At 50.8% G+C, this 14,306-nt stretch overlaps 1 protein-coding gene across 1 annotated transcript in view; it reads left to right on the forward strand.

The window, feature by feature from the left end:
* Window positions 1–14,306, forward strand: part of HERC2 (HECT and RLD domain containing E3 ubiquitin protein ligase 2) — a 1,611,099-nt gene that overhangs the window by 1,231,585 nt on the left and 365,208 nt on the right. The window contains 1 exon segment of the mRNA XM_078658234.1: window positions 9,855–10,069. Coding sequence (XP_078514360.1) covers window positions 9,855–10,069 — 215 coding nt within the window.

Raw genomic sequence — 14,306 nt, forward strand, 5'->3', positions numbered from 1 at the left:
ATCTCCTTTCAGTCTCAACTATCTCGTTAAACGCAGTATCTATTAATGTCTCAAACGATGTTAGCAGTATTACAGGGGACTCTGCGTCCTGAGTCAGGATATCAACATTATCACTTGTAGCGGTGCAATTTGCCATTATGGACAGCTTATTAGGTAACTAACCTTATAGAAGATGTTGGTGGGGTGGCCCGCCCGACCACTGTTGACCTCTGAGGGCCTCAGAGGGCCCGCCCTTTGCCCGGGCTTAGCCCCGGGCGTCCCGCTCGCGTCCCGCGACGCGGGGTTTGCCGGTCTTTTCAACCCCCGTTGGCGCTCTCTGAGCGCGAGGCGCGTCACTCTGCACGCGCCGCCGCGTTGCCTGCCGGGATTTGTGGTCTCCCGGAGCGGCGGCGCGGAGTCCGGAGCCCTGGGACTCTTGGCGGTGGCGGCGATGACTAGTGGAGCTTCCTGGTGCTCTGCGGCTGTTTCCGACTGACTCTCGGCGGTGGCGGCAAGGTAAGAGTGTCCCCCCGCTCCGCCGGGTTTGCCGGTCTTTTCAACCCCCGTTGGCGCTCTCTGAGCGCGAGGCGCGTCACTCTGCACGCGCCGCCGCGTTGCCTGCCGGGATTTGTGGTCTCCCGGAGCGGCGGCGCGGAGTCCGGAGCCCTGGGACTCTTGGCGGTGGCGGCGATGACTAGTGGAGCTTCCTGGTGCTCTGCGGCTGTTTCCGACTGACTCTCGGCGGTGGCGGCAAGGTAAGAGTGTCCCCCCGCTCCGCCGGGTTTGCCGGTCTTTTCAACCCCCGTTGGCGCTCTCTGAGCGCGAGGCGCGTCACTCTGCACGCGCCGCCGCGTTGCCTGCCGGGATTTGTGGTCTCCCGGAGCGGCGGCGCGGAGTCCGGAGCCCTGGGACTCTTGGCGGTGGCGGCGATGACTAGTGGAGCTTCCTGGTGCTCTGCGGCTGTTTCCGACTGACTCTCGGCGGTGGCGGCAAGGTAAGAGTGTCCCCCCGCTCCGCCGGGTTTGCCGGTCTTTTCAACCCCCGTTGGCGCTCTCTGAGCGCGAGGCGCGTCACTCTGCACGCGCCGCCGCGTTGCCTGCCGGGATTTGTGGTCTCCCGGAGCGGCGGCGCGGAGTCCGGAGCCCTGGGACTCTTGGCGGTGGCGGCGATGACTAGTGGAGCTTCCTGGTGCTCTGCGGCTGTTTCCGACTGACTCTCGGCGGTGGCGGCAAGGTAAGAGTGTCCCCCCGCTCCGCCGGGTTTGCCGGTCTTTTCAACCCCCGTTGGCGCTCTCTGAGCGCGAGGCGCGTCACTCTGCACGCGCCGCCGCGTTGCCTGCCGGGATTTGTGGTCTCCCGGAGCGGCGGCGCGGAGTCCGGAGCCCTGGGACTCTTGGCGGTGGCGGCGATGACTAGTGGAGCTTCCTGGTGCTCTGCGGCTGTTTCCGACTGACTCTCGGCGGTGGCGGCAAGGTAAGAGTGTCCCCCCGCTCCGCCGGGTTTGCCGGTCTTTTCAACCCCCGTTGGCGCTCTCTGAGCGCGAGGCGCGTCACTCTGCACGCGCCGCCGCGTTGCCTGCCGGGATTTGTGGTCTCCCGGAGCGGCGGCGCGGAGTCCGGAGCCCTGGGACTCTTGGCGGTGGCGGCGATGACTAGTGGAGCTTCCTGGTGCTCTGCGGCTGTTTCCGACTGACTCTCGGCGGTGGCGGCAAGGTAAGAGTGTCCCCCCGCTCCGCCGGGTTTGCCGGTCTTTTCAACCCCCGTTGGCGCTCTCTGAGCGCGAGGCGCGTCACTCTGCACGCGCCGCCGCGTTGCCTGCCGGGATTTGTGGTCTCCCGGAGCGGCGGCGCGGAGTCCGGAGCCCTGGGACTCTTGGCGGTGGCGGCGATGACTAGTGGAGCTTCCTGGTGCTCTGCGGCTGTTTCCGACTGACTCTCGGCGGTGGCGGCAAGGTAAGAGTGTCCCCCCGCTCCGCCGGGTTTGCCGGTCTTTTCAACCCCCGTTGGCGCTCTCTGAGCGCGAGGCGCGTCACTCTGCACGCGCCGCCGCGTTGCCTGCCGGGATTTGTGGTCTCCCGGAGCGGCGGCGCGGAGTCCGGAGCCCTGGGACTCTTGGCGGTGGCGGCGATGACTAGTGGAGCTTCCTGGTGCTCTGCGGCTGTTTCCGACTGACTCTCGGCGGTGGCGGCAAGGTAAGAGTGTCCCCCAGAAGGATGTAGTCTTTGGAGGGGAGCGCGTGAGGAGTGATGAAGTCCGTGATGTCTTCACTGAATTTTGCGCGGGGTCCTGGTGGTCTGTAAAGGAGGGTGCCTCTGAGTGTGGTCTTGGGGTCGATGTGGATCTGGAAGTGAAGGTGTTCAGAGTTGGTGAGATTGGCGTCAGAGCTGGTTGAGATGCGGATTGACTTCTTATGGACGATAGCGATTCCTCCTCCTGTGTGGCCGGTGCGGTCCTTGCGAATGATCTTATAATCTTCCGGGATGGCAATGGTGGTGTCTGGGGCGGAGGAAGCGTTCATCCAAGTTTCTGTAAGGAAGGCGACGTCCGGAGAGATGGTGTCTAGTAGGTTCCATAGGTCAATGGCGTGTCTGTGGACTGATCGGGTGTTGAGAAGGATGCATTGTAGGTGGTTGGGGTCAGGGGTTTGTGTTATGGTGGTAGCGGAGATGTTGTCGGTGCCGATGAATTTGCAGGAGTAGCAGGAGAAAGGTCCATGGGTGTGTCCGGGAGCGGCTTGGACGCAGGTGGGGGCGCGACCGGGGTTAAGGGCTAGGAGGTTGGCGGCGTCGTAGGTAATGCGGGGGGGCTGCGCAGTGCGAGGGGCAGGGGGTCTGGCGCTGGGCGCAGTCCAGGCGCGGACGGGCGTAGACGGGCTTACCTTTGGCGCACCTTCGGCGCGGCCGTAGCGCGTGGACGCTGCGCGTGGGGACATTGGCCATAAATGGATGTTGGAGGGGCGGAGCGTGGGAGGGGCAGCAGCTGGGAGGCGGTAGCGGGGAGGAGGGGCGGGCCAGGAAACTGCAACCAACAAAATGGAGGGTGAGAGTGTAACTGAGGCAGGGGCAGCAAATGGACCAGCAGGTCGGAAAACAACACAGCGTCAACACAGAGTCAGTAATGTAAGTTAATGGGCAACCAAATGCTGCGTAAGCACACAGGCACAGCGCTATTTAAAATCGGGCGCTTAAGGGCTAAGAATGCAGTATAAGCACACAGGCACAGTTACACAGCGCAAAGCACAAAGTGAACACAGCGTCTGCACAAAGTACAGCGCTAGTTACCCAAATTCGAGCTGCGGCGCTCACAGTGCGTGAGATCAGCGAGGGAGGGAGGGAGGGAGGGAGCGACCGTTCGGGAGCAGGTCCAGGCGGTCACAGTGGGTCAGGGGACGAGGCGATCCCTGTGTTCGTGGGTGGGAGGGGCAGCAGCTGGGAGGCGGTAGCGGGGAGGAGGGGCGGGCCAGGAAACTGCAACCAACAAAATGGAGGGTGAGAGTGTAACTGAGGCAGGGGCAGCAAATGGACCAGCAGGTCGGAAAACAACACAGCGTCAACACAGAGTCAGTAATGTAAGTTAATGGGCAACCAAATGCTGCGTAAGCACACAGGCACAGCGCTATTTAAAATCGGGCGCTTAAGGGCTAAGAATGCAGTATAAGCACACAGGCACAGTTACACAGCGCAAAGCACAAAGTGAACACAGCGTCTGCACAAAGTACAGCGCTAGTTACCCAAATTCGAGCTGCGGCGCTCACAGTGCGTGAGATCAGCGAGGGAGGGAGGGAGGGAGGGAGCGACCGTTCGGGAGCAGGTCCAGGCGGTCACCCACATCCCACAATCCTGATGCGCCCCAAGTACCCCATACCATCAGCGATACCACTGCAAGTCATGGCCTTTATGTAGGCCATGCTGCGCAATTTTGGGCACTCTATGTGATCTCTCTGGTGTGCCTTTTGGCCCTAAGGGTCCTCTGGGGCCTCCAGTCAGGTTAGCGCCAGCAGATCTATCCTCCGCATCATCTGATCCCCGGGAACCTGCCTTGGGTTTGGCGGAGACTCCTGTACTGTCTCCTATTCCGACTCCACCATCTGCGCCTTTAATAATGCGTTCCCGCCAGAGGTGGATCCTATCCCTACTCCGGTGTCGATACCCGAATCAAATGCGCCTCAACTCCAACTCCAGTCGTGCTGCCACTCTACTTCAGCACAACCCATTGCCAATCTGACTAGGACCAACCCTCCCTTTGTCACAGAGACGTCCTCAGTTGCTCCATCATCTTTTTGGTTCCAACTCTGACTAGAATTTTTCCCCATTTGGAGACATCAATAGAGATGATGGGGAATGCTTTACTCCGATCTTATGGTGACAAAAATGTGCATCTGAATTTGTGAGAGACCAGTGTACTTGGTACTTACCCCCAATACAGGATTGATTTCCCCCCTTCGGCTGCCCATGGAGGAGGAGTGCTTCGTTTGCGGTAGTCATCAGACATGCTGCAGAGATGGCTTTACAACTGCCCTCTGTTTAGTTTCAAACAAATGTGCTTACTGTCGTCCTTCAGTCGGGACCTGACATCTTCTGAGCCCTCACTGCCTTTAAATGAAGCCCGAACTCACACCCATTTACATAACATCTGTTATCTTTTAACAACTACCTTCAATAAGTAACAAAAATGTCTCCCGTTGCTAAACTCTCAGATCATTGGTTAGCTTCCAGTGGGAAAGCTTCATGTAACCAACAACAAGATATAACGAAGTTCAATTCGAGAAATGTCTTTTCATTGTCACAGATAAATGTCCAGTTTGACGATTCTTCATTAAATGTCCAGTTTGATGATTCTTCATTCAAAATAATATATAACCATTATTTTTCATACAGCGTAATTGGTAAGAGCCAACACATGTTTTGAGAATATTGGCTGCTTCAGGGCTCAAATAAAGATTCGATTTTTAGAGCAAGGCACTTAACTTAGTTCTATTTGTAATAATAAGTGAGACATCTTCAATTGGAAGATCATGTTATTGAGCATAGTGACTCATTTTTAGAATTGATATTTGAACACTTAATTACTCTGTATGAAGAGTCATGGTTGGTCTCCCTTTGTTTTGAAGTATAAAAGGAAGTTAGATTACAAGTCCTCCATCGTAGATTGATTTATGGCATTTTATAATTGACAATCAGGGAGTTTAATTCTGTCCAAGGAAGGAGCTTAAGGTGAATATTGAAGCTTTTGGAAGAATGTGGTAGTGGGAACTGCTGTTCTGTAGCGTTCATAACATTTTAAGGAGTGCCACCATCTTGAGTGCAATTCTTGAGGAGCAGTATCTGGTACCTCTTCTGGTGGCCACTTGTTAATTTTGTTGCAAATGGTGGCTATGGTTTTTGTCATGTAAAAAAAAGACAATTTGTCAGTGGAAGATGAATACAAAGACAAACTCTGAAGAATGAAAACAAAAAGGGCTCTCAATTTCAGAGCCAACCACTAAATGACTGGAGGATGAACAACATTTACTACAGTCTCTACACAAAAATATGTTTTCAAGTAAGGAGCTAGTTTCTTCAGTTACATAGTAGCCACTGGAGAAGGTGGGGAGAGCTCCTTTGCTTTAATCAAAAGGCATTTTTAATAGAACATTCTACCTTCATTATGTAGAATGTATTAATGCTCTAATTTATATAGAACTCTAAATGTGTGTTTCTACTGCTGGAAACTGCCTGTAAAGTGAGACATGACCTTGTTTCACTTGGGTTGTCTCTTGGTGTTTCCTTACAATTATTTGATGAAAGAGAATGGATTCCTGAGTTATGTTGCATAATAGTGCACCATTCCAAAAATCATGCTTACTTCCAGTTTAAATATTGTGCAAGTTAGTGCTCAAGTATGTATTCGTGTGCTATGGCTCAAAGACTACATGTTTGTCAGATGTATCCCTAGGTGCACTTTTGTGGGGCAATCTGCCAGAAGTTCATGTTTCTTTGAAACATTTGACTGTCCTGTGAATAGTTAAGTGTTTTGTGCTCCTTAATATCACTACAAATTCAAGGTAGGATTCCTTTTTGAGCTGTCTTTGTATGTGTTTTGAGCCATCTTATTTACAATGTTATATAAAAGCCGTGCAGTATCGATAGGCTGCCATGTGGCGGCAGTATATGGACTTTTTAAGAAATGTTGTAGGGAGCTGGCTCTGCATACATTATACCAAAGTAAGGTATAGCGTGCACAGAGTCCAGTGGGTCCCCAGAGGTATAGCAAAGGCTAAATTAGATAATCACTAACAGCTCTATTTGTGGTAGTGTGATCGTGCAGTTAGGCTTTTCAGGAGGGGGTGTTAAGCATTTTTTGTAATCACTCAATCAAGGCTGATGTCACACACTGAGACGGAATCCAGGCCAATTAGGTAAGTATAAAAAAGATATACTTATGGTTTATTTTTAAAACCAAGTGGGACTTGGTACAGATAGGTAATATATATTGGCAATTGCGCGACTGTTCAAGGAAATGCAGTTGTATTTGCGATGTCAATAGTTACAAGTTTGTAATACTTCTAAAATGCAGAAAGAATTACACTGTAATTACTTTTCTGTACTTTTGGATAGCTTTGAGCATTGGGGGTGGTATGCCTAGATACCACACCTTGGTATGATTCTTACATACAAGGTAAGCACGTCTTTGTATAAATTGCAATAGTACTCACTTATCCCCCATCCATTAGCAGTTCTATACTTAGAACAATTTCTAGACTCAAAATATCATCACATAAATTTCTGGGGGAAAAAAAGGAGTTATCTGTCTTGGAGGTAAGTATTCGACTCACAAGGTAAGTTGTGGGGTTTAGGAACAAGGTTCCTCAAGGTCTTTATGGGCACTCTGGTTGCACCTACAGCGGCACTTTGGAGGCCGGGTGCAGAGTGCAGGGACCCAACGTTAGCCAACGGGGCTAAGGTGGTCCTTGGTTAGGGACTGCTGGCAAGCAGGCCACTTGGGTGTGGGAGCAAAGCACCTAGGCTTAAGGTCAGCACTGCAGGGGCCAACGACCAACACAAGAACCGTCAGCAGCACTGGGGCGGCCGGGTGCAGGATGAAAACCGGACGTCGGGGACCCTGTGTTTCTCAATGGAGACCGTTTGTTTCGGAAGAGGCTGCAGACTTGGTCAAGGAGACTTCTGGAAGGTGACCAATGACTGGGGAGGCGATTTGGGATCTGGGAGGATGCCTGCACACCGTTGGTTGGGCCCCCCAAGGCTGTGGGGTGTTGGGTGCTGGGATGTCTTCTGGTGTCATATTCCTTGGGCCGCGATCGGTCGTGGTCAAAGTCAGTCGGTTGGTCCGCTCCGGTCATGATGAAGGTCGTCTTACCGCTTTCAGTCACGGTACGGGGATCCTACAAGTAATGGCTGCCGGTTTGGTTTCGAAGCTTGTGGGAGGTCAGGGGTCACTGGATCCCAAGTTAGGATCACCTGGGGTACCTCCATGGAGTATTGGGCCACTCCGTCTTGAGCTGTGACAGCCGGGGGCAGAGCGGTGCAAGATCGCGGAGTAGACTGAGTCTGGACTCTGAAGGTTTAGTCTTGGTTTGAGTAAGTCTGGTGCTCACGGGAGACAGAGTTCATTCGTTGAGTGCAGGGCAGGACCTCCGGGCACGGGTGGGGTCTGCTGCTTTTGGACTTGTCGTTTTTTTTGCTGTAGGCAGGTCGTCGTTGGGACAGGCCGGTAGGGCTGGGGCCAAGTCAGTTGTTGTCCTCGGTTTCTTCCTGAGTCAGCACGGCTCTTCAGTCCTCCTCCTTTCTTTCTCAAATCTGAGGAGGCATGGTTCAGGGTCGCCACTAACTATTAATTTTAGGGGCATTAAAGAGGTGTGCAGGTCGTGACCAATGGGTCCCTTCCTTGCGGTGGTTACACCCCCTATTATGCTATCCTTCTGTGGGAGGGGGCATGAGCGTCTTCCTAATTGGTTGAGTCCCCTCATCTTCAAGATGGAGGGGACTACGATGTGTGCTTCCCCTCTCCTCCCTCACCTGAGGGGTGGGGTCGGCAAAAGTGGGCACACCTCTCTTCCTAACTTGGGTTTCCCAACTATTCTCCAGCCCAAGGGGGGACCAGAACCGGTGGGAGCCAGTTGCTGGGGGCAGCAAAAGGCAGTGACATCGTTCACAGGCGGCAGGCTTTTGAAGCTTCCCCTTTTTCTGACCCAACCCATCCTGGGGGAGGAGGCATGACACCTCTGCCCAGGATGGGCTTTGTTTCTGGACCCAGAGAGCAGAGGCCCTCTACCCAGGGGTCCAGAAACCTGGCTGGTAGTGGCAAATGGTGGGCAGCCGTCCAGGAACCACACTAGGGTTGGTCCATTTTAAGGGGGCATCTCTAAGATGCCCTGAGTGCATTGTACATTAAATTCCACACTGGCATCAGTGTTGGTATAGTGTGCTGAGAAGTTTGCTATCAAACTTCCCGGTTTTTAGTAAAGCCATTATGGAGCTGTGGAGTTCGTAGTGACCAACTCCCAGACCATATATTCTGTATGACTTTAACACACATACAATGTCTACCACCCGGCTTTGACACTGTAGGGGTATAGGGCTCATGCCTCTTTACTCTCACCTTAGGACTACTGCCCCCCGCTAGATGGGCAACTGACCTAGGCCTTAGGCAGTGGATTGCTGGCATGGCATGCAGGGATGTGTGCTATGTCGACTCTTCACTTTTCTCTGTACAAGAACACACAGCTTGCAGTGTCAGTGTGTATTGGTTAAGGTGCAGGGCATCTAAGGGTGGCACAATAGGTACTGCAGCCCCAGAGGCCTTTCTCGGTCACAGTGCCCTTGGTACCCATGGTACCTTTTACAAGGGGCTTGCCTATGGCCAAGGAGGAGCCAATTGTGGATACAAAAGGTACAATTTTGGGAAAGAACACAGGCCCTGGGAAGCTGATTGGCAGGGACCCAGGACACATCAAGTCAGATTGCATCAGATGTCGGGTAACATCGGGGGGTAATCATACAAAAAGGGGCCCTTTCCTACAAATGTTCTGTAATTGAGGTCAGACGCCACTCTCCTCACACTAGGATACATATTGTTGTAATTGAAATACCTTGTGCATATGTCCCTAGAGAGCAGTATCATCTTCATCACTCCTCTTTCATTCCATAGCCTGTGAATTATGTGTATAGGGCCAGACTGGCTAGCAGGTCTGATAACAGGTATGGTTCATCTTAAGGCATTATAGTCTCTCGCAGGAGGAAGTCCAGACAGAGGTCTATCCACCTTTAGATATGACAGATAAATGATTAAGTCTGTGGAAGGAGAATGGAGTGGTAAACACTGCAGAGCCATCTGCGGGCCCTCGTCTCGCATTGAATATTGATCCTGCACTTCCCCTTGGGGGGCCTGCCCTCCCCCAAGGGGTATTTAAAAACAAAAGAAGGTTTAATTGATTTGTGCGACCATGAGACAGTGACGTAACACAAGGAAATGATGAGACTACCCCCCGCCCCCTCCTTTTACAGGTATTCAGGACCTCCTGAAGGGTAGAGGGCCCTCTGTGCTGCACTGGCTACAGGGACCTTCATTACCCCCCTGCTCTGAATCACCTAACCTTTGGGGCACTTCGGAGGTTTAGATTTAGGAAGGCATGAGAAGTGTTATGCTTGAAAGGCATGCCATTTGTAGTCAATATTTGTCAACTAACCACTTTACCTTGATTCAGACTGGTCTACATCCAGGGAGTAGTGAAGATTCTTTGTAATGTAGTGCACTGCAGTGTTGTTTACAACAGAATGTTGACATGAGTATGAAAGTGTTGAAGTGAATGATGAAAATGTTGCCTCTTTATACTGTGCTTAGTCATTGCATGGCAGTACAATATTGTTGCCTTATTTCAGTTATATGCTACTGGATATGGGGCAGGAGGACGCCTTGGGATTGGAGGCACAGAGTCTGTCTCAACACCTACGCTGCTGGAATCAATTCAGCACGTGTTCATAAAGAAGGTTGCGGTGAACTCTGGAGGCAAGCATTGCCTGGCACTTTCTTCAGAGGGAGAAGTCTATTCTTGGGGTGAAGCAGAGGATGGCAAATTGGGACATGGAAACAGAAGGTAACTGGGTGCCCCTAAAATTACTTGATATATCTGTCCATGTGTTGATTAATTGCTGGTGCTTTTCTTTCCTCCACTTATTTTGGGCACCTGTCACCAGTATAATACTAGACCTATTGAATGTTAACTTAAATGCACACACTGTAGTTCTAATAGAGACTTTGTTTCACAATTCTTCTTCTTTGAAGATTTCCTAGGGATTATTATCCATCTTGATTTTTGTTAAACCAGGCCGCCACAGCAGTTGGTGATGCCATTACAGTGCATTGGATCCAATAGGTTTTTGCCCCTGTAAGTGATGTTGGGGGTCTATACAGGCTTAATCTATGGTAATGAAATCAGGTCTTGGTTCCATGCGCAACAGACATGAAGAACCAGAGCTGCCAACTTTTTTTCTGCTGTAATTCAGTGAATTGTTGTAGATTTTTGTCAAAATTTACTTTTTTTGTCATGTGAGTAAGTCTATATTTAAGGTACACCGTTCTGATGGATATTTCTAACCGCAAATTCCTCACTTTTTTAATTTCCCGCTTTTGCCTCCAAGGATTCAAAGTTTTCACCAAACATACAAAACGTAGCCTTTCACGCTCCATATCGCAGGTATGTTCCTGTTCTAAGTCCTGACCATAGTCTGCATCTCCATCCTCGGGCAAGTCCAATATAAAGGCAAAGAGAAACAATCTCAGTACAAATGCAAGAAATATTTACAGGAGCAGTCTCCCTGTTGTTCCTGGGAGAGATAGTGCAATTTGATAATTGAAAGGTCCATCTCCGTGCCAGCCATCTGACTTTGACCCTATTCTACATCTGGAGCCAATATGCCCTGAATTTAGCTGCTATCTTTGACTTAGCAGCCGGAAGAGGCCCTAAAAATGCAATTATGCAGCTTTTCCAGATGATGCTGGGTCACCTTGGAGCGACCTGTGGCTCCTAGTTCCGCCCGGGCCACCATTTCATCTTCTGCTTGCAGGCCCTTCCATGCCTTATACTGACTATTAGTCTTCCTTCCTGCCCCATGCAAGCCTTCGTCCACACCACCGCTACTTTGCTGAAGGCCACATCAATTCCAAGTGGGCCAACACCAGCTCCACAGGCACCAGTTCCAGATCTGACCCCAACGCTGTTCTTGGATCCAGAGTCAAGCTCCGCTAAATCTGGACCGGTGTCTTGTTACAAAATTACTAAAGATCAGACCATGGTGTGGAAGGATTTTCCCTGAATGCCTTTGTCCCATTGCCAGTATCTTCAACTCCTTGCGGTCTTATTTGGTTGAAACTCAAATATCATACAGGACGTTAAGTATGTCCCACTTGATAATGAGGATGGTATTGAGGAGAAGGAGGAGGAAGAGGAGGACAATTTGGACACCTCCCCCCCATACCCTTCCAGCCTTATAACCCCCAACCCCCCCAGCACCATCAAGGAGCGTATCTACTTTGTTGTAGAGTCTGTACAACCTCAGAGGTGTTTGATTTAGAGTTGTCAGAGGTGGAAGCTAAAGAAGATTTGCTTACTGAAATCTTCTAACCTGGCTGTTCAACTTCAGAACTGTTGCTACGTTTAGTCAAGCCCTGACAGAAACTTGGAGTAGGGGTTGGTCAAGCCCATGTTCTGCGCCACTGGTAAGTAGTTCCATTGCTAGACACTGTAGCCCTGCTCCAGGTGATCATGCCTTCTTGACACGGCACCCAGCGGCAAGCAAAGTAAACATAAATGCTTTCCCTACTGCCCCGCCTCACAGGGAATCAGATTGCGTTGATGTATTTGGTAGGAGAGTGTTCTCTTCTGCCAGCTTAACATATTTCCCGCTCTTCCTGAGGAGTCTTGAAATAGCTAGCTCCAGATGGTCCACGATGGACCGGATGTAGCCAATTACAGTCCTCTGTGAGCACCACATACTGTGTGATCATGCCTTCTTGACACGGCACCCAGCGGCAAGCAAAGTAAACATAAATGCTTTCCCTACTGCCCCGCCTCACAGGGAATCAGATTGCGTTGATGTATTTGGTAGGAGAGTGTTCTCTTCTGCCAGCTTAACATATTTCCCGCTCTTCCTGAGGAGTCTTGAAATAGCTAGCTCCAGATGGTCCACGATGGACCGGATGTAGCCAATTACAGTCCTCTGTGAGCACCACATACTGTGTGATCATGCCTTCTTGACACGGCACCCAGCGGCAAGCAAAGTAAACATAAATGCTTTCCCTACTGCCCCGCCTCACAGGGAATCAGATTGCGTTGATGTATTTGGTAGGAGAGTGTTCTCTTCTGCCAGCTTAACATATTTCCCGCTCTTCCTGAGGAGTCTTGAAATAGCTAGCTCCAGATGGTCCACGATGGACCGGATGTAGCCAATTACAGTCCTCTGTGAGCACCACATACTGTGTCTACTCTGCTGTGGGCACTAGTGCATTGGTTAGCTGCCACACCTGGATGTGAATTATCGGTTTCTCCGAGGACGTGTAGACACCCCTGTTTGGAGACAAGGTAGATTCAGCCTTGAAATTGCTCAAAGTTAGGCATTCTACCACCCTCTCCTTGGGCTGGCTCTCCCCCGCCCACCAGTTCCAACAACAATACTGAAAACTCAGGGGTTTTATCCCAGGTCCTGGCTTTACTCTCTGAGGAAGCCTTCTCAGCCATTCCAGCATCCTGTTCAGACCTTTTGCAGGCTTCAGGGGGCATTATGGTTACAGAAGACAGGATCACTAACAACATGGTGAGTCTTCATCTTCCACTGCTACCGCCAAGCTGCTCTCATTCCCTCTTTGGGATCCACCTGCAACCAGTAGGGTGCAGAAGATGTGTTTATCTTCCCAGCTAGCATGCAATTACCTAATCCAGCAGGTCCTGCAGGTTTCTAGGCATGGAGATTCTCTTCCTTTTCGGTCAGGCACTCCTCCAATCCCTCCTATTTTTACTCTGACTTCAGCAGAACATTCCCCCATCCTTGCCAAAGAGTTAGTCACTTCTAGACAAAGGGACCAGAGAAAAGATAGGATCCCTGACAAGAATTGGACTAAGGGTGCTACTTCTGTTACTTCTTGATGCCCAATAAAGAGGATAGGCTCAGATGTATTTTTGACCTTTGGCTCTTGAAAAGCTTCCTGGAAGGATAAATTCACAATGCTGACCCTGGCTCAGCTCCTCTGTGACCTGGATTCAAGGGTTTTCATGCTGCCCTTGGACTGGAAGGACGTGTATGTTTATGTGTCGCTGTCTTACAGTCCTCTGATGTTTCTTCTTCTTCATTGTGGGGGAAAGAACACATCCAGTTAAATGTTTTGCCCTTCGCCCTCACCTCGGCCTCCAAGTATTTACAAAGGTGATTGGGGCGGTTGCTCCTCATCTCCACATATCAGGATTATGTGTATGCTCTTACGTAAATGACTGGCTGTTGAAGTCATATTCATCACAGTCTGTCCTGGACCATCTATGGGTGACCATCTCACTTTTATCTTCTCTGGGATTCCTCATTAGGGACCCAGAGCCCCATCCTTGGCCAGTGCTGAGAATTCCCTTTAAAGTGACTGTTCTTGAGATTTTAGGTGTTGAAAGCATTTCCACCCTGCAGCGATTCTCAGACATTCCGGATATTATCCTGATGTTTCAGGCTTAATCCTGTATTCTGATGTAGACTATTATGAGGTTTCTTGATCTGCTTACTGTGTGTATCCTGGTGGTGCCTCATGCCTATTGGCACATGTGGGCTCTGTTGTGGAAGCTCCACTTATAATGGGCTCATTACTGGCGGTGCCTCTTGGATATTATCCATGTGTCTGTCTGTGGTGGCAGCTGGGGACCTTCAATGGTGGATGAAGGATACTAACTTGACTTGTGCAGATCATTCTCTGTTTCCCATCCAGAGCTCACATAGGTGACAGATGCATCAGCTGTAGGCCGGTGACACCATCTGGATGAAGTGGAGATCAGAGGCCTCTGGTCTACACTGAATCAGAGGCACCACGTCAGTCTTCTCGAGCTGTGTGTCATCCTGCTGGCTCTCAAGGCTCACAGCTACACATAGGGTGATGTGCTGGTCCAAGAGGTGCTGTGGTGCCTTGAAGGGTTTCCTTGACTATCTGGCATGTTCCTTGAATGCAGCACCAATAACCACAGCAGGTGCACCTAGCCAGCCATCAATGGTATCTGATAGAGACTACTAGCCGCAGATTCCTTAACGTAGAATTATCCCCAGGTGTGAAACTGGATCTGGAAAACTTTTCTGCGCCGGGGTGAT

Source organism: Lissotriton helveticus, chromosome 8 (assembly GCF_964261635.1).
Source record: "Lissotriton helveticus chromosome 8, aLisHel1.1, whole genome shotgun sequence".
In the NCBI taxonomy this organism is placed as follows: Eukaryota; Metazoa; Chordata; class Amphibia; order Caudata; family Salamandridae; genus Lissotriton; species Lissotriton helveticus.